General features: G+C 33.0%; 2 protein-coding genes across 4 annotated transcripts; one reads left to right on the top strand and one right to left on the bottom strand.

Moving 5' to 3' along the window:
* Nucleotides 1-1,732: 1,732 nt before the first annotated feature.
* On the top strand, nucleotides 1,733-7,105 carry LOC110600065 (isocitrate dehydrogenase [NADP]). Of its 2 annotated transcripts, XM_021736774.2 has the most exons (16): nucleotides 1,739-1,953; nucleotides 3,017-3,060; nucleotides 3,165-3,274; nucleotides 3,604-3,641; nucleotides 3,751-3,828; nucleotides 3,902-3,955; nucleotides 4,037-4,138; nucleotides 4,228-4,319; nucleotides 4,404-4,507; nucleotides 4,631-4,699; nucleotides 4,787-4,902; nucleotides 5,070-5,104; nucleotides 5,826-5,968; nucleotides 6,071-6,193; nucleotides 6,321-6,410; nucleotides 6,903-7,105. In XM_021736774.2, exons 1-15 carry the CDS (start codon nucleotides 1,905-1,907, stop codon nucleotides 6,406-6,408), a joined length of 1,245 nt encoding a protein of 414 aa, XP_021592466.1. In that variant the 5' UTR covers nucleotides 1,739-1,904; the 3' UTR covers nucleotides 6,409-6,410; nucleotides 6,903-7,105. The 2 variants fall into 2 exon arrangements, 1 of the variants encoding a protein (XP_021592466.1); XR_006351057.1 differs by lacking the exons at nucleotides 6,321-6,410; nucleotides 6,903-7,105 and having other exon boundaries at nucleotides 1,733-1,953; nucleotides 5,070-5,284.
* Nucleotides 7,106-7,390: 285 nt separating this feature from the next.
* LOC110600054 (aarF domain-containing protein kinase 1) lies at nucleotides 7,391-17,395 on the bottom strand. 2 transcript variants are annotated; one of them, XM_021736753.1, is made up of 17 exons: nucleotides 17,067-17,395; nucleotides 16,893-16,976; nucleotides 16,018-16,158; nucleotides 15,806-15,876; nucleotides 15,323-15,416; nucleotides 14,193-14,270; nucleotides 11,850-11,916; nucleotides 11,699-11,743; nucleotides 11,021-11,106; nucleotides 10,837-10,887; nucleotides 10,084-10,131; nucleotides 9,647-9,767; nucleotides 9,367-9,547; nucleotides 8,215-8,352; nucleotides 8,023-8,135; nucleotides 7,819-7,890; nucleotides 7,391-7,736 (listed from the first exon to the last, which is right to left on the bottom strand). In XM_021736753.1, exons 1-17 carry the CDS (start codon nucleotides 17,268-17,270, stop codon nucleotides 7,648-7,650), a joined length of 1,683 nt encoding a protein of 560 aa, XP_021592445.1. In that variant the 5' UTR covers nucleotides 17,271-17,395; the 3' UTR covers nucleotides 7,391-7,647. The 2 variants fall into 2 exon arrangements, with proteins under 2 accessions (XP_021592445.1, XP_021592453.1); XM_021736761.1 differs by lacking the exon at nucleotides 11,699-11,743.
* Between the last annotated feature and the right edge of the window lie 1,227 nt (nucleotides 17,396-18,622).

The following is an 18,622-nucleotide window of genomic DNA, read 5'->3' as shown; positions in this document are numbered from 1 at the left end:
ATTTTTAGAACCTTAATTATTCCTATTGTCATATTAATGTAATCTTTAAAATTTTATTTTTTCTGTTTTATAAGGTAAAAATAGAATATTATTTAATTGTGTTATACTAAAATAAAAACTTTTAAGTACAACACTATTAAGAATTTTAAATTTTTGTAAATTTTATAAATAATTTAAATAATAAATATTTAAAATCAATTAATTAAATTTAGTCTTTATTTTAATAATATAAAATATATAATAATAGTATCTTAAATAGTCTCTTTATTGTCCTTTCACCTAAATTATAGGTCACAAAAAATAGGTTAAATAAAGCCTATAAATTTATATTTAAAAATATATTGAATTATTAATTTTCTATAATATTATTTACTTTCTAATTAAATAATTAAGGATATTTTTGACAATCCAATTATTATTTATTAATTATAAATAATATATACTTTTACGAATTGTATTAATCAAATACTTATATGAAACAATTAATAGAATCATTATATTAATTAAATTAATTAAAATGTAAATTGTAGTGAATTTATTAATAATAAATAGAATTATAATTATTTTTATTTATTAATATATAATCAATTGCTGAGTCAATAAAATATTAGGTCAAACTTAAATGATTAGTCTAGCCTTGCCTCTATGAATGAATGTTTTTTTTTTTTTCCTTTTAAAAAAACTAATGTGATTGACTTCTTCTTCATTTGTCCAAATTAAGTAAAAAACAGTCATTTCTCTATTATAATAATAATAATAATTATTATTAAGCTATTATACTATAATATGAAAAATACTAAAAAAAAAGAAAAAAGAAAAATAGAGATGAGGTGTTCGTTCCAAGTCAGCCTCCACTAAGGAAAAAGATAATTATTAAAGGAAAAAGAAAAGGACAGAAAAGATATTTGTATTTATTGGACCATATTTGATTAGGAAATTTTTATTTTTATTTTATTTTATTTTATGGGTTAGGTGAAGCTTGGAAGATATCACCACCAATTTTGACAAAAACAACAAATATTTATCCTATATTTACATTGACCATTTTTCTTTTTTATTTTTTTCAATATTATTATTATTATTATTATTATTATTTATATGGATTTTTTATTTGTGAATTTTTAGTTTTATGTTTTACGATAATATTAGAGTTTAAGCTTTTGATTATTTACAAGTTATTTTAAAATAATTACATTAAACAATTAGTTACTTATTTTTTTAAAATTGATTATAAGTTAAAGAATATATTTTAAATCATAAAATAACCAAATCAAACACTCTTTAAATCTAGTAAAAATTTTCATAAGTTTATTCAAATGCATTTTCAAAAGTATTTGAAAAATATAAATATTTATTTCATATATATTAATTAAAATTAGAATAATAATTTGCTAACATTTTTTATAATTTATTTTAAGCAAATATTTTTTAAACAATGATATTACTAATTGATAATCAAGTATTATTTTAATTCCAAATATTCACCAAAAATATTTTTTAAAAAAAAAATGTATTCTAAGGTATTTTAGACACTAAAAAAATTTAATTAATAAAAAATATGTTTTAATTAAAATAAAAATTAATTCATATTTTTAAAAAGTTGGTGCATGGCCACAATAATATTATTTGACATTATTAGTTTTTTTTTTTTTTTTAAACTTTGCCAGAAAAAAAATGACTTGGAAATAGAAAGAATCTCCATTTTTGATATTCATCCGAGCGTGTTAATATATAACAAACTGCAACTCTCTGCTTATTCCCTCACCAAACTCCTCCGCACACCGCTTTCATCTGTCCTTCCAAACCCTATCACCAGAAGCTCTTCCTTTTTCATCTTCACGCTTAAAGCCCATTTTCTTGTAATAACAGAAAACAAGAAAAAAAATTAAGGAAAAATATCGATCATGGCTTTTGAGAAGATCAAAGTCACCAACCCCATCGTTGAGATGGATGGTAAGATTTCCCTCTGTTCATTATTGTAGGCTTTGATCTTTGATCTTTCTGCTTCTTCTTGTTATTTGTTCTAAGTGTTGTTTATATTGCTGTTGTTAGTTCCCATGGATCATCTCCTTACATTCTTGATGGGTTTTCTTAGAGTCAAATGGATAGATAGGGTTTTATATCTCTAACATTGGTTAGATTTATATGTTCGTGAATCTTTTTTTTTTCTTCCAAAAAAGTTGGTGGGTCCTCTTGCTTTAAGATCTGCTCTGAAAATAGATATTTTCTTCGGTTAAAACATATAAGCTTCAAGCAGAAATGTTTATTTACTGCTTTAAACTTTTTACTTGTATATGCAAATAGAATTTGGATCTGTAAATGTGAAGTTTTTATTTTAGATCTGGTTCTGGAGTCAACATTTACTCTTCAGATCCTCAAGATGATCTATGACTGCACATGTAGTGGTCAAGGGTTGGTTAAGGATTAATTGCAGCATTTTGTATGACCTGCAGTTTATATATTGTTTTTGTGTAACATTTTGACTTGAGGAGATGGCCCAGGAAGGATCTGTCATGAATTTCACATTTTCTTTATTTTTCATGATGTAAAATACATCACCTAGCGGATGGAAAAAGTTGAGAATTTATTATATGGGTATTTGAAACCATGCAAAATCACATCATTTTGGATGCTGCTTTTGTGTTCTATTTCATTCTTGGCTTCGTCATCCTTCGTGGACTATAAGTTGGATTAGGAGCATAATCCAATATGTAGCTCTGAGCCTCTGGATACATGAACCTAAACACAAGAATGTATTTCCAAACATGCCAAAAGTAATTTTGGCCATAAGTGTAAGATCGGAAATAAACTGTACTTGTCAGGCGTATTCTAGTAACTGGGAGACACTTGGCTTAACTATTGGGCAACCATACTGCCATGTGCATTGTACAAAGATAATTGGACTTTTCTTTGAATTTGATGTTGTTAGCTAACATTTTTTTTTCTTTCTTTCTTTTTTTCCTTATTTCCTTTTTTTTTCTTCTTTTTTTACATCTATCTTTTGTTACCATAACAGGAGATGAAATGACTCGTGTTTTCTGGAAATCAATCAAGGATAAGGTGATATAGTATTGCTATTACATTTCTTCTTCTAAATCTAGCTTTCTGGTCTAAGATTTTCTCAAATATCTTACCTTTCATATATTTTTTAAACATATCTGCAGCTTATCTTCCCCTTTGTGGAGTTGGACATAAAATACTTTGACCTTGGCCTTCCTTATCGCGATGAGACTGATGATAAAGTTACAGTTGAAAGTGCAGAGGCTGCCCTTAAGTAAGGTTTTATATATATATATATATATATATATATATATTAGCTATAAATTCCTTCACAATAAGAATTATTACTCAGAAAGAATTTGGCTTTTCTTCGTTCTTTTTAATGCAAAAGACTATACATTTGAAGCCATTGTTGACATTTCTTACAAGTTAGCTTTCTCTAAACCTATCTTCCTACTGTCACTAATTTTGGAAGTCCTGCCATTTTTCATGGCATCTTTGCTAAATGAATGATGCATATTTATTGTTCATTCTACAGTGTAATTCATTCTTTTCAAGCATTTTTTATGCTGATAAAATCTGTTATTTTGGCTTTAATTTCAGGTACAATGTTGCAATCAAGTGTGCAACGATAACCCCAGGTATGCATTTATTTTATCAAGATGCCTGAATCATTGGATTTTATGTGCATGGTAATATACTTTTCCAAAAGCATATGAAAACAAACACCAATCTGATTTGTTGTTACAGATGAAGCTCGTGTGAAGGAGTTTAACTTGAAGCAGATGTGGAAAAGTCCAAACGGGACAATTCGGAATATTTTAAATGGTCAGTGAACTTGCACTTACTATTACTTGGAAATTGGTCCATCATTTGTTAATGTGGTTTGTTTTCTCTGCAGGCACTGTTTTCAGAGAACCAATTATTTGCAAGAATGTCCCACGGCTTGTCCCAGGTATTTTTTCAGTTTCGCTGTCATTGCAGTCTCTACTTTCAATAGTGAACTGGAGCTAACTGGTTGTTGTGGTTTTTTCAGGTTGGTCGAAGCCAATTTGCATTGGAAGGCATGCCTTTGGTGATCAATATCGAGCAACTGATGCAGTTATCAAAGGAGCTGGCAAACTTAAGTTGGTTTTTGGTAAACTTTTTTCAATTGCTTTTTGGCTTTGATTACAAATGTGTAAATAATTTTCTGGTTTATTATAATAAGTCTGTAACCTGCTGCAGTACCTGAAGGACAGGATGAGAAGACAGAGTTAGAGGTTTTCAACTTTACAGGTGCTGGGGGAGTGGCATTGTCCATGTATAACACTGATGAGGTATGATTCTGCAAATTTCTCCATAGTTTGCATAGCGAAGTTGCAGGCTAATAATTTTATCTGTTATGTTTTCTTGAAATGCAGTCAATCCGTGCTTTTGCTGAGGCGTCTATGAACACGGCTTACCAGAAGAAATGGCCACTTTATCTTAGCACAAAAAATACCATCCTTAAGAAGTATGATGGAAGGTATAACACTCCAATCACCAATAGTTTTTAAAACCTTAACCTTAAGCTTATTGTAATTTTCTTGTTCCTATGCTCTTTACCTCATATATTTAACTAATATTTTATAATTTCCATTCAATGAAGATTCAAGGACATTTTTCAAGAAGTCTATGAGGCAAACTGGAAATCAAAGTATGAGGCTGCTGGGATATGGTGAGCGGCCAAGGATATCTAATTTAAGATGATGGAATATGTTGGTTGTGTTACCATTTATATTAACTTGTATGATTGAACTGGAAGGTATGAACATCGGCTCATTGATGATATGGTGGCCTATGCTCTCAAGAGTGAAGGAGGTTATGTATGGGCATGCAAGAACTACGATGGAGATGTGCAGAGTGATTTCTTAGCCCAAGGTGTGTGTCATAAACTGTGAAATCCTGATGGATCATATGGAAACTTTTGTATTTTGTTTTTAGCTTATTGGAAAGTTGAATCTTGAGATGGATGCTTCATTTGTTTTACTGTTCTATTTGTTTTCCCTTGTGCAAGTTATGATTAACTTCTGATTACTATTTTATAGGTTTTGGATCGCTTGGATTGATGACATCTGTACTGGTAAATTTTAGATCAAGTCTCTTAAGTTGTGCATCCCTATGTCAGCATTTACAGCTGGCCTTTGTTTTAGCATAGCTGGTTCTGCTCTTTTTCTTCTATAAACTCTCGCAGGTGCACTCCAGTAGGAGTGGCCATTAAGCGGAACTGGCAGTTCCAGTTCAAAGGGACCAGAACTGCAAGGTGCTCCTCAGTTCTAGTTCCGCTTTAATTTTGGATTGATCAAATTCAATGGTTGAATTTCTTTTTTCTATTTATTAATTTTTAAAATAGAAAAAGTCTGGTTTTGATTCAAAGCTGTTTTGGTCAAAATGGTATTGACTGGTTTAGGTTCCAAGTTGGACCGGTACAGTTCCAGTTCCGATTCAAAACCAGCTCTTAGCCAGGTCTACACTCAAGTAGTAGGAATTTTCATTTTGTTGAACCATAAAACATTGATCTTATTACTGAATCATCACCACTTAGTACATTACAGTTTATAGCACCCTAAAATGTATGTTTGAACTATTTTTAATGAAAAGGTGGTAAGGTGTTTAATGTTTTATTATAAGGGTGCTGAAACAAGAACTAGAATAGTTCAGGGGGAACTTAGTTGTTGGTCAGAGGATTTACAATGGAAAAGCACAATTGCGAGGGGTTTCAGTTTTGATCAAATGGTTAAACTGGCTTCAGCCCACCACCCTACTGTTATTTTCGTAACTTCCCAACTATTGTATGGGTTCAGGTGTGCCCAGATGGAAAGACTATTGAAGCAGAAGCTGCTCATGGTACAGTAACTCGACATTACAGGGTTCATCAGAAAGGAGGTGAAACCAGCACAAACAGTATAGCCTCTATCTTTGCTTGGTCACGAGGTCTCGCACATAGGTAAGTTGTTACATTTATGTTGCCTATATTGTCTTCGAGTTTGTGTATATATGTATGTAAATCTTCATCTTTAGTGGTGAATAAGAAATTCCTCATTGACAGGGCTAAGTTGGATGACAATGAAAGACTCTTGGATTTTACCCAGAAGCTTGAAGCAGCTTGTATTGAAACAGTGGAGTCTGGCAAGATGACAAAGGATCTTGCATTGATTATCCATGGATCTAAGTATGTGCATGCTAGAATGCTATAAAATATTTTCTAAATGTAGTTATGTCTCTATATTGAGCTTTGTCTTCTTTCCCAGTTTTGTGTTATACTTCACGAGCGTAATATGCTTCTTATTGTGGTGCAGGCTTACTCGGGATCAGTATCTCAATACTGAAGAATTCATTGATGCCGTGGCAGCTGAACTTAAGGCAAAACTTGGAATCAGCCCATAATTGTATGTATCCACTTTCTAGCACTGGAAAATGCAATTTCTGCATTGTTTTGATGTCCACAAAGTTTGGCCAATGATTTTCCTCCCAAACTCTTATTTCTTTCCTTGCAAAATAGTTTTAGCTACAAAGCTTTCATGGATAATTGATTTTTTACATTATACCTCCAGGTCTCCCCGAATTGCCAAATTGCTAGCCGTTAGAAAATATTCTAGATGGATGGCTAGATCATTAGGCAGTTTTTAAGAGAAAAGCCGTGTATTAAGAAATTTGACTGTTCAGCGGCTATTTACTTGCTAAATAAATTATTAGGAGCACACATTTTGCTGGACTGGGAAAGTAGCTTTTCATTCTTATGTTGTCTTGCCTGTGCTCTCAAATGGATCCTTGTTTTCGGATGTGATGATTTAGCTCTGATTCATTTGTTGTGAAGCTTAATCCTTAGGTACTTGAAATTGATAAAGTGCTAATCAAGTCCCAAGTTATTTTGGTTGCAGGCTTTGGTGGACACAGCCCGAAGGAAGAAAGAATGTTATTGGGAAGAAATAAAACAGAGGAGAAAGGGAAAGGAAATGTTTAAGGCTCAGTTTTAGTTTCCCTCTCCTGTTTGATTCGGTTCATTATCAACTTCACTGTAATTTTTGCTTGTGCACAATTTATTTACTTCGAAAATGATATTCCTACGATGCCAATTTCTCTCTTTTTTTTTCTAAAAATTAGCAAGGCGAGACCAAACAATTAGCTATTATAACAAATAATTTCAGGCCTCAAAACATCTAATTCCTATGTCATTGTTAATGTTACATGCATGTTCAAATTATCAATCTAGAACCCCACTCCTATATCATGAGATGAATCTCTAGCAAAGATGCCATCAGATCAGCCCAGTTCTGCCTTCCCCATAATTTCTTGCCATTAGTTGCAGTTTCTGGTGCGGACCAGGAGAATAACGTTTATGAATTTGCAAAAGGATTAGGACTCGAGGGGAGCAAGAAAAGGAAGATATATTAAAAACGTAAACTATCTCATACAAGTATTTGATAAAACCTATGTATTCTCCTTCTATGACAGTTGATATGGGAGTTCTATACGGTTCCCACAAGGTTGGGCCATATGTCACGGGAGTGGCAGAGGAGCTCCACCATCGCAAGTAATAGTTTCTCGAGGCATTACAATACCTCCACTTGGGCAAATGAAAGGATGCAAGTTCATTTCTGCCTAGCACCAGTCAGAACCCCTTCACTACACCAATGCCGCACTCAAAATCTTTCTACATAAGGTACGCAAAAATTGCTTGACCCTCTCCATCCAAGATAGCAGCTCCAGCCCCTCTAGAATGTTAAAATACACAGATTGCTCAAGCTCTATAAACTACAGGTCATTGGCTGACAATAAAATCAAATGTATTCTTACCAATAATAAGTCGTGACTGAAGGTAACTAACATTTGTCTTCAATCTGGAAAATGCAGCTTTCCCCGCATAACCTGAAAGCACAAAATTAGCAATAAAATGAATACTGCCTGAAGTTTCAATGAACATAAGATCACACAACCAAAAAACCAAATAAGAACTCATAAATTGGCACAAATGGCCCAAGTCCACCTAGTTATTTTTACCAGAATTAGGATCAGACTTCAGAGAAAGACCATATACTGCATATTTGGCGTAGGTTAAGAGCCTGATTCGCTGTGGAGCACCCAACTTGCTAACGAGTGACCTCAGAAGCCCACTGCAATAAGATAGTGAATCCTTCAGAAACTTGTTTCATTCAATATTCAATGATCAAGAGAATTTAACTTATTCCTCACTCTGTACGCAATATTGTGAGAAAATCAGGTGGTAAAGATTCCATAAATGAAGATATGTCCTCCATCTTTAAGGACTTCAGCTCCTGTTTCAAAATCCTCTTCTCTTCTGCGGACATTCCGCTCCCAAGAGCTGATTTACTGTCAACGTCACGATACAAGAGCTGTTAGATTAGATCTCTAACATAGTTATTAACAAGCTGCAACTAAAAGTATACACATAATTATTAATTGAGGAACGCCCAGAACACTTTCTTATCCTCCCCCCCCCCCTCTCTCTCCCTCTCTCTCTCTCTCTCTCTCCTGTAACTCATTTTCCTGGCTCTAAACCGAAATATTTGATTTAAGATGGTATAGCTTTTGCTGGGATCGGAGGAGCAAACCAATCTGCTAAACTGTGTAGAAACCACCTCTCTTCTCAAGAGGTTGAAAAATTTTATATATATAAGAGAAAGAGAGATAGAGAGACAACGGTTGTTTTCCCAGAAAACTGCTGCAAACTGAAGAATCTTTTAAAGAAGTTGAACCAAAAATTCTCTCGTTAGGTGTTCGACAATTGATGAGCTCAAACAACACTGTCTAGTCCACTCCCTCATGTTCTACAAAGATGTTTCTTATTGAAGGAGATGCATTGTATAGTATCGAACGTGAATTCTAATTATTTGGGCCTACAAAAATTCCAAGCTCTATAAGCAAATATATTACATGCAAAAGTGAATGTAGAAGCGGCTATTTTCCATCAACAAACACATGAATTAAAATAACCTTCACTGATGGGACAGCCAAAGAATCATCGTGCAAGTGCAAAGAGAATTCTTGCGCTACAAAATTTCCACTAACTTGATGACTAATTGATAAATAACAGGCACATTGCATATGCACCTAAACCGCAGGTACTATATATATCAATCACTAATAGGAATTTAAAAAGAAAACGAAAGGGGGTGGGGGTGGGGCGGGTTGGGGAGGAAATAGCCTGAAGGCATGCGGTAAATTTTTTTTTTTTTTTCTATTATAAGCGACAACATCACATATTTTCACAAGAAAAAAAAATTATCAAGAGCTATAAGCACAAAAAAGAAATCCATAAAAGTCTAAATCCGGTTCCAAGATCTTGATGCTCCTTCACAAGTAAAGGTAAAATTAAGAAAATACCTGTCAATAGTTCTTCCAATAAATATGACAGGGAAGTATCTAGAGTACTTCCCAACATTAAATCGTTCACCAAGTTGCTGTACTTGAAGCGAGTCCTGAAGAATCAATGCCTTCCAGAGCTGACAATAGTCTATTCTAAATCCTTCATCCAATTGCTTGTAGATTCCATGATCCAGAAGCACTTCATTGTTCATTCAAAACAGGAACAGGCTTTAGGACTCATACCATAGCTGTTTCTCTTAAATGAGAATCTCACAACAATAGAATGATCAACACATACCCAAAGAAAAGCCATTTGGACCTTCTGGAGAAACTAATATGTTACCAGGATGTGGATCCCCATGTACAAAACCATGGATAAATATCATTTCAGCAAAGACTTCTACCAGTGTTTTTGCTACCTACAATCCAAACCAAGGCAACAGGTCAAGCAAAAGAAATTTCTTCACTGTATCATGAGAAATGTTTGAGAGACATTCAAACTTTAGCTAATAATTAAAGACAAGTCAAACATGTTGAGAGCAGAATCAATTTATTGATTCAACAAGATGCAATTAAATTATTCAGCATTATGTTCCAACAAGTTTTAGTGGTACACATTATAGTAAAGATCATATCACAATCTGGTACACATTTGGGCGCAATCTCAATTTCAAGGAACTTAGTACTATTCATAAATTTGCAGAATCAGAACTACAATGAGCTCAGGAAACAAACCTTTATAGGACTTATTCCCATTTCCTTAAAAAATCCCATATCATCAACCTGAAATCTAAAGGAACAGCCTGTTAATGGCACATGACAGTCTGGTAGAATAATCTACAATAAATGGTAATGGGAGCTTTTGCTTGGGGGCTTCCAACAATTCATGAAAGCAAGGACTTCTACAATCTTCCTATAGAATTATTTAAAAGAAGATAGCATCTAAAAGAAAAAAAAAATGTATGAGTCCATTTAGCAAAATTAGAGCAAGCTTAAACAAATCATTTTAGTGGTTTACATGTCAAAAAGCGCATAGCAGGGAGGCAAGTTCAAAAAAATTTTTAAGTTCAAAAGTGGCAGTGAAATTTGGAAAAGATAAAATGCTGTAATTTTACCATTTTGCCTACAGCCATTCAATGGATAAACTTGGCATCTTTTCACCAATCTAAAACCACATTTGGTCAAAACTTTTACATGCATGCATGTGTGTGCTTATTTATTTATTCATTTATATTTTATTACAATTATAATAGGTTGCAAAACCTCTAAGTTGTACTATAATTATAAGAATAACATATAGAATAAAGTTGAAATGAAGACTAGGCCACCTCCTTGCATCTATTTCATAATCATCCAAGCTACAATACTGACTCAGTTCATCTTCCACACACTTGAGCATTTTATATATCAACAATTCATTCCGGAAGTGTCTACATTGGTGGGATCGTGTATCATATGTCATATGCCATACCCAACATGCTCACATACCTTGTGACCCCGACAAAATTGCATTGTCAGAACCTGACTTGTAGTGAACTCCTGTAATCAAATTAAAATGGTGGTCAGCTTGGCATGACAGGTATATGAGTTCAAGTATGGTAATATCTTTCAGTAAGAAAGGAAATGATAAAATTTGAAATAATAATGGAAGGGAAAGCCTCAATTGTCTTACCCAAAATATACGAGGAACCCTGACTATCTTCTTGTTTTTAAAATTTTTGGCTGTTCTCTCAGAATTTCTTGCCTCCTGCATGAAATCTGCGGAACCATGAATAAATGAAAAGCATTACTTTTGTTTATTAATTTATCTTCAAAAACAACTCAAAAGACTATTTTCAACACCAAGATTTTTTTTTTTACAAGTTGGAACGTGAGCAAGAAGCAGAAGTCAAGATCTCCTAAAGTCATGCCAATCATGGTTATAAGCATCAGTAGTTCAGTATCAGGCGCCATATTGATAATTTGAAGCAGCATTTAATTGGCTCAAAAAACAGTGATGTTCTATATTTTGTTTCCATAAAATCCCCTCACACCTCAAAAAAACCCAACTTTTTTCAGAACTGCCAAAAGTTGCATTCCTTATAGGCCATGAAATAGGAGGAGCCTCATTCTCCTAATAAGAGACATAATAGGCGTATCAAGGGATAACACTTCATTAAGGCTCTTCTGCAACATTCACATTGGCTCTTTAGAGTATCACAGAACAAATAAATGCCCTTAATTTAAAGAACTTCACATGTTTTTTATTTCAAAACAAAGGAATGGCTTTTGGACTAAAGTTAGAAGATTAAAGGATGATTTGTGAAAAAGTATTCTAGAATTCCAGACATACTTCACTTGTCCAACTGACCTTGATCATATGCAATCAATCCATTAGTTCTCTTTCTGCGACTTTCTAGAGTAAAAAGAATCTAAAAAATGACAGAATTATACATGTTTTCTATGCATGCAGTAAACAAGATAACACGCTTAACCAGACATTGTAAATTTATACTACTCACCAAGTTCCGAAGAGATGGCCTTCGTGAATTCTGATACCAACCAGTCAAACCTATAATCAGGGAACAACTGTAGCAAGAAGATTAAAAGGGGGAAAAGGTAACTAATTAGAGTGGAAATAATAATAAAAATATAATATAGCACAATAAGGAAAATGAGAAAAATAAAAAAGCAATGGGTTGTGAACAATTGATTCCTATCATGATAGTGCCTCAACTTGAATGTTTTGCAATAGTTCAGAATACAACTTCTTGCAATGACTCTTGCATCAATGAATAAATTGGAGAAATGTTACTGGTGCCACTGGCTGAAATTAACACTCCACACCAATCACTAGCTGCTGTAAAACATGACCTAGCTATACCCCCTTTTCATTTTATTCATTCACTTTTAAGTAATCAAAAGGCATTATTACTCAATAACTAACTAACACTCCCACTGCACTTGTAGTTTTCTTTCTCAAACAATACACAGATGGGATTAAGATTTCAAATCTTTGAATAAATTTAAAATACACCTTATAGTTTAGCAAACTGATGCATCAAGATCTTTTTTGGTATCACTACCTAGCATGTGCCACCTATTAGCAGTAGCACATATGTGTCAACACATAAAAAAAAAACACATGTAACTCATATCGAGTTCACACTTATAGAACCATGTGGATTAAAATATTTTTTCTACCATTAACTGAGCACGAGTGAATCCAATTTGGATGTGCAGTCAACAAATCTGAGACCACTAAAAATATGTGCATACACATTCTACTATATCTTTGTTAAATAAAATGAAAATAACAAATTAATTATACAGATCCAATTGAATTTAAATTGAATAAAAAAAGAGTTCCAAGCCAATCTCCTAACTGCTAAATAGCCCCTCACCACAGCCGACAGTCCGCCTCCAAAATGATATTTCATTTCCCATGGCAAAAACACCAAGCGAACAGGCGCATCAGCATTCTATCACAAACAAGACTACCATCCCCAAAAATAAACAACCCCAACCCCAAGAACCAATCATATCATTGTAAATGCCTCTCTCTCTCTCTCTCTCTCTCTCTCTCTCTCTCTCTCTTGAAGTTGTCAAAACTATTTGCAACAAAATATTAGTTACCACTGGAAAGGTCTTACAAATTTAAATTTCCCAAGACCATTTCACCACCAAGCAAAACATATTGATCTGTGTTTGTCCATTGGCAAACAATCCTTTAATAGCAGCTAGCAACTCAGGAATGAATCATGATGAACTAGTTGGATTATGGTGAGGGTTGTTCACCAGTTCTCTTGAAAAAGATGATTTTGATCACCATTACAACTACCATTGCCAACACCAGCACCACCACGATCACCATGATTAAGACAGTGTGAGCTCTATTATGTTGTCTCATACACCACCATCATTCTTAATGTGAAATAAAATAATGACCAGTATCACCAATCAAATTAAGGCCAATTCCGTTCCAACACCAATTAACATCAAACCCCAGACTTAACATTACATTAACTGCTTACAGCACTTCCCTGGACAGCTACAGTTCCCAAGGATGCTTGATTTTCTTGCTTCTTCCATTTCATAAAAGATAAATTAAAAAAAAAGGCAAACTTATAAACTCTAGACCAAATTCATATATTTATTATCCCTTAATCATTATCCCACCCCAAAAAAAAAACCCTGTTAGAAGAGCATCTATGCAGAATTTTCTTCGTCAGAAAGCTAGAGTGTGGAGAATAGATCCCCATTTTCTATTTTTTAAGGAACTTTCAGTTTTCATTTTTCATGAAAAATAAGGGGAAACATGAAAACGTGTTAACCTATCAATAACACAGAACAATTTTCTAATTCAAATAATTGAAATAATTATTTATATTGTTCATATTTTCAATATATATATATTTTTAGAAATATATGTTACTTTTTGAATTCTTTTAATATGTATTAATCTTTTGCTTCAAAATAATACAGTTAATATTTTGTGGTTGTAAATAAATATTTTCTCAAATAATTTTCATCATAAAACAGTTATGAGACAATTTTGATTAATAAAAATTGTTGTTTTCATTTAGAAAACAATACTTTCGTTAAAAAAGAAGATAGTGGAAACTTAAAATTGTTTTTAAATCTGTTCTAAATTTCGAAAAACTAGTTTTTCATTTCTTGATTTGAAAACAAAGATATGTTAACGTGAAACTACGTTTCCCATTTTTCCTATTTTTCAACGAGCAGGCACTAAAACTTTTTCTATAATCATGAGAACTACCCGCCACAATCCAATTACATGATAAGATGACAACAACATTGTGCAACAAACATATACTTGTAAAAAAAAAAAATTCCTCACGCACCAGTGCAACAGATTTTGAAAGGAACGACATAGTGGTTATGTCAATTTTCATCTGGAGTTCCAGCCCAGGGTATTGCACCTGTGTGCAGAAAACAAAAGCACTCACAACTAAGTACTCATTCACAAGCATTCAAAATTAAGGAACAAGAAGGATATGTGGTAGTGGAGTGGGAGAAACCAATGACAACTACATATCGAACTGGAAAAGAAAATAACAAGTTAAAGTACATAAATGCAACTTTGAGCCATTACTTAATGACTATCTGCCTGTCCCACTGACAAGTACAAACATTCACAGGTTCAGAATAGTTGGAGATACCATGATGATTCCCATAACTTTCCAAAAACACACTTTTTTCTAATAATGCGAAATAAGGAAATTTGTGCAGTTCACAAATATTAAGTTTTGAAATTAAAAGTGAGCAAAAAAAATTTATTACAAGATACAGAGAAATATTTCCCAAGAAAGACTCATTAAGGCGAAAAATCATTATAGACCATGTCTAATGATGCTAGCAATTGGAAATACTACCAAATGCAGACTATCTAACTTGGAAGCCATGTGAAGCATGAGCAATTAAATAGATTTCACCATAAATTAATGTCAAATGCAGTAAGTATCTAGCATTGTCTACCATTCCCACAAAGGTCAATCTTACATTGCAATATCAATTATAATGGAAGAACTTAATTACAATAGCACTGGTTACACGGTTTAAAGTTTTTACATTGTCTAAGTAACATATTGGTTAAAAATTTGCTTTCCAAATGGATTTACCAATATTTTGTTTTAAATGCAGAAAAACAATGAAGAAACCATAGAAGGAGTCTTTTTTTCTTAAAATTGCTGAAAACATTTTTCATTGGACACAACTACCACTGCCTGCCACTGCTGCTACCACAGTACTACCACCATCGTCACATGATTCTCACTACTAGCGTGAAACAACTAATGTGCTGGCATCACTAGATCCGAAAGCACCATAGTTAACTTGCCCCTATCACTACTCACCATTGTTAACACCATTACCAATGCGACTGCTGCTACCTCACCATTGTTGCGTGATTCCACAGTAAAAAGGTGGTGGAGACATGGTAAGATTAACCGGACTGACTTAAAATGCTACAAACCTTAATTGCTACTTCTTGACCATCTTTCAGAATGGCACGATGGACTTGAGCAATAGATGCAGCAGCTATTGGTTGTTCATCAAATGACAAATATCTGACAAAGTGGGTAAAGAGATTGAAATTAGCAGAACAATCTAGTCTTTGAATTTCAGAGTACAGTATTATTGTGTTAAGGGTGGGGTACTTAGTACATAGAGGACGCACATAATATGTGTGACTAAGAAGGAGAAAATGGGGGAAAACAAGGAAAAATCCCTTCTTCCAATACTAATTACTCCTAGAAGTTCATGAAAAGCAAAACTATACCAATTACAAATCTATCACTGCACAAAGCATCATGAACGAACTTGTCGAAAAGCCGAACACCCTTTGTTACATTTATCCTTGGTGAATTTCATATCTACCACAATATGCTTGCTTCAATTTCTGACAAGAAAAATTATAAAGGGATACTGGTAATAGGAAGGGGAAAAATAAACTTACATCTTCGACAAATCCTGACCCAGATTGCTGACTAGTACTTCTTTTATTGCTTTGAAATGACAAGGAATGGCCTACACAATCATTAACCAGAAAATTAGTGTACAAAGCACACCTGCATCAATATATTTCAACTGAATAGAAAAAATGCATGAGTAAATGTAACCATTCATATATATATGTGTAAATATATATTTATATATATATATACAGACCTGATCCTGTAGTGAGGAAAGGGTTGAAGAGTATTCTTTTGGAACTTGCCGCAGCGCAGCAACAAACTGGCCAGCTTTCACATAGAAACCTTTATTGGTTTCACATAATTTCAGCATTCTGTTGGCTGAACGTAAATGAACCTGGAAGCCACCAAAAAATAACATATTCACCTTACTGAAGCCAGAAGGTGTTTTAATTGAACAGATGCTTCTTTTTATTTGATTCTCCCAAGGTAACACTACATTTTTACAGATAACAGCCAATTTCTGTTAATATTTTCAACCTTAATCACAATAAATGTAGCTTCTCTAGGACCTTGTTTGTAACGATTTACTAAATCACTAGGACATTACATAGACCAGATAGCAAACTAATCCAAAATTGTAGCCCAAGAGACCGTAGCTATATGGCTAGATCACTCCTACCGGACCCAAATAAGATAGGATGACTGCGGCATAACGGCGTCTTCTAACAATCGCCAACTTACTAAAGAAACAATCTCCAACTAGCAGATTGGGATTAAAAAAAATTTTTAAAAAAATAAAAAAAGAAAGAAAGAAAATAAAGATCCGTTAAAAATTCTCTTGTTTATTGAAAAATGAAAGACACAAAGCATTACATTACGATGTAGAATTTAATCAAGAGATAACGAATTATCATCATAAACTTAGGCTTTGTTTGAAAAAATTTCTTCCTCGAGAATCAGTTTTCGATTCCTATACTGAAAGTAACAACCAACCGCAAATGAAGCAGTGAACCATAATATTTCAATAAATTTAGCCGAACTTTGAGCTTATTTATACATTTCAAATGAAATTCGTGCAAATTAGATTACTTAAAATGCATAGACTCCAAAAAGAAGGAAACGACAAACCTCAGATAGTTTGCCACGATAGTCCTCGGAGTCCACCGGAAGCCCCCGCAATGAATACTTGTAGTCTGCAATGGTGAAACCAATCTGCCACGAGAAGGGAGGAAAAAGAAAAAACTTAGAAAGAAACTAAAAATAAGTTAAAAGAGACAAGCGAAAGTGAGATAAGAATCGGACTGTGGAGATTGCGCGAGAGGAGCGAAAAACGGCGTGGATTGCAGCCCTAATTTTCTCGGGAAAGAAGGAAGACGAATTGAGAGAACAAAATGGAGGGAAATTGAGGTAGTCGGCTGCACGGAGGGTGAGGCCGGTGGCCGTTATTACGTAAAACGTTGTTCTGACCTTCGCAGGAAACTTGAAATTTTGCTTAGACGTAGTCATTCACTCATTTGGCGGAGGTGTTGGCAGCTGCAGCCACTTTCTTCTGGCGGTGAGGAGGCGGCAGAAGTTCATAATACGGTGCGGGTCAATTTAGATGGATCGGTCTGGGTTTTCTGTTGTGCATTGTAACCGGCGGGAAATTATTCATAATAATATGTGTTTAGTATATATATTAATTAGATGTGTTTATTTAATTATAAATAATATTAAGGAACAAAATATTATCTCTTATCTATTTTCCAAAAAAAATATTTTTATCTCATTTTAATGTTTAATATTATTATTTTAATATGATATTAGAAATTTAAATAACGATACTCTTTTTAAAATATTATAAAATTTTATGATTTTAGATACAAAAATTAAGATCAAATTAAAATCGATGCACTAAACTAAACTGAAAATCGAGATTCAGTTCAGCTTGATGCAGTATCTTTTATCCTTATTTTAAAATTATGGAAATCTTTAAACATAAAAATTTTGTATTAATTACTGGATAAATAAATTTAATTATTTTAATATACATAACATATAAGAATAATATTAATCTTATAATAATATTTCTTAATTATAAATTATTCTCTACCCTACATATACAACAATTTGTATATAACAATATATATGGGTACTTTATTTACATATAAGGGCAGAAAGAAATTAATTTCTATTTGTATATCTTATTATATCATTTTTATTTTTAATGACATAAAATTAATAGCATTTATGTGAAGATCAACGTTTTGAGTTTAAAAGCATGAAGTTTAAATTTCTCTCAATAATTTTTTTTCTCTCATTTTCTTTACCGTTTGATCCTCGAGTGATAAAGTTTGTATTCCTCTAAAATTTTAATCTTCTCTTTTAATTTTATCCTAAAATAGACGTTGTTAGACCATCTTTTATAGCATCCAAGTTTTGATATTTAAAGTTAAAATAAATATATTAATAGAATATATAATTTGTGTTTTAATTTTTTTAAGTTGTATGTGGCGTATCATATGTTAGAGAATATATTTGAGGGCTTATAAAGTTGTTAGTTGTTAGCTTCATTGTTAGATTTGAGTTTGATTACATTTTAAAAAATGTTGATAAAAGGTGAAATCGAATTATACATCGTAGAAAAATCTAAATTTGGCTATCGAAGCCAGGTTCGGACTAATTTTGGCTATCGAAGCCAAGTTCGGACTAATTTTGGCTATCGAAGCCAAGTTCGGACTCTGAACCTGTCTATGAATATTGCTTTTAGACCACCTAATTCACTTCTAAAAGTTTGATTTTCAGTACTTTACGAATCTGTTGTCGAAAATTCTCGACCAGCTATTTTTTATTTATTTTCTACGTGTTTTATTATATGT

The sequence above is a fragment of the Manihot esculenta genome, chromosome 1 (genome assembly GCF_001659605.2).
Source record: "Manihot esculenta cultivar AM560-2 chromosome 1, M.esculenta_v8, whole genome shotgun sequence".
NCBI lineage: Eukaryota > Viridiplantae > Streptophyta > Magnoliopsida > Malpighiales > Euphorbiaceae > Manihot > Manihot esculenta.
This window is presented reverse-complemented; position numbering and strand designations above follow the sequence as displayed.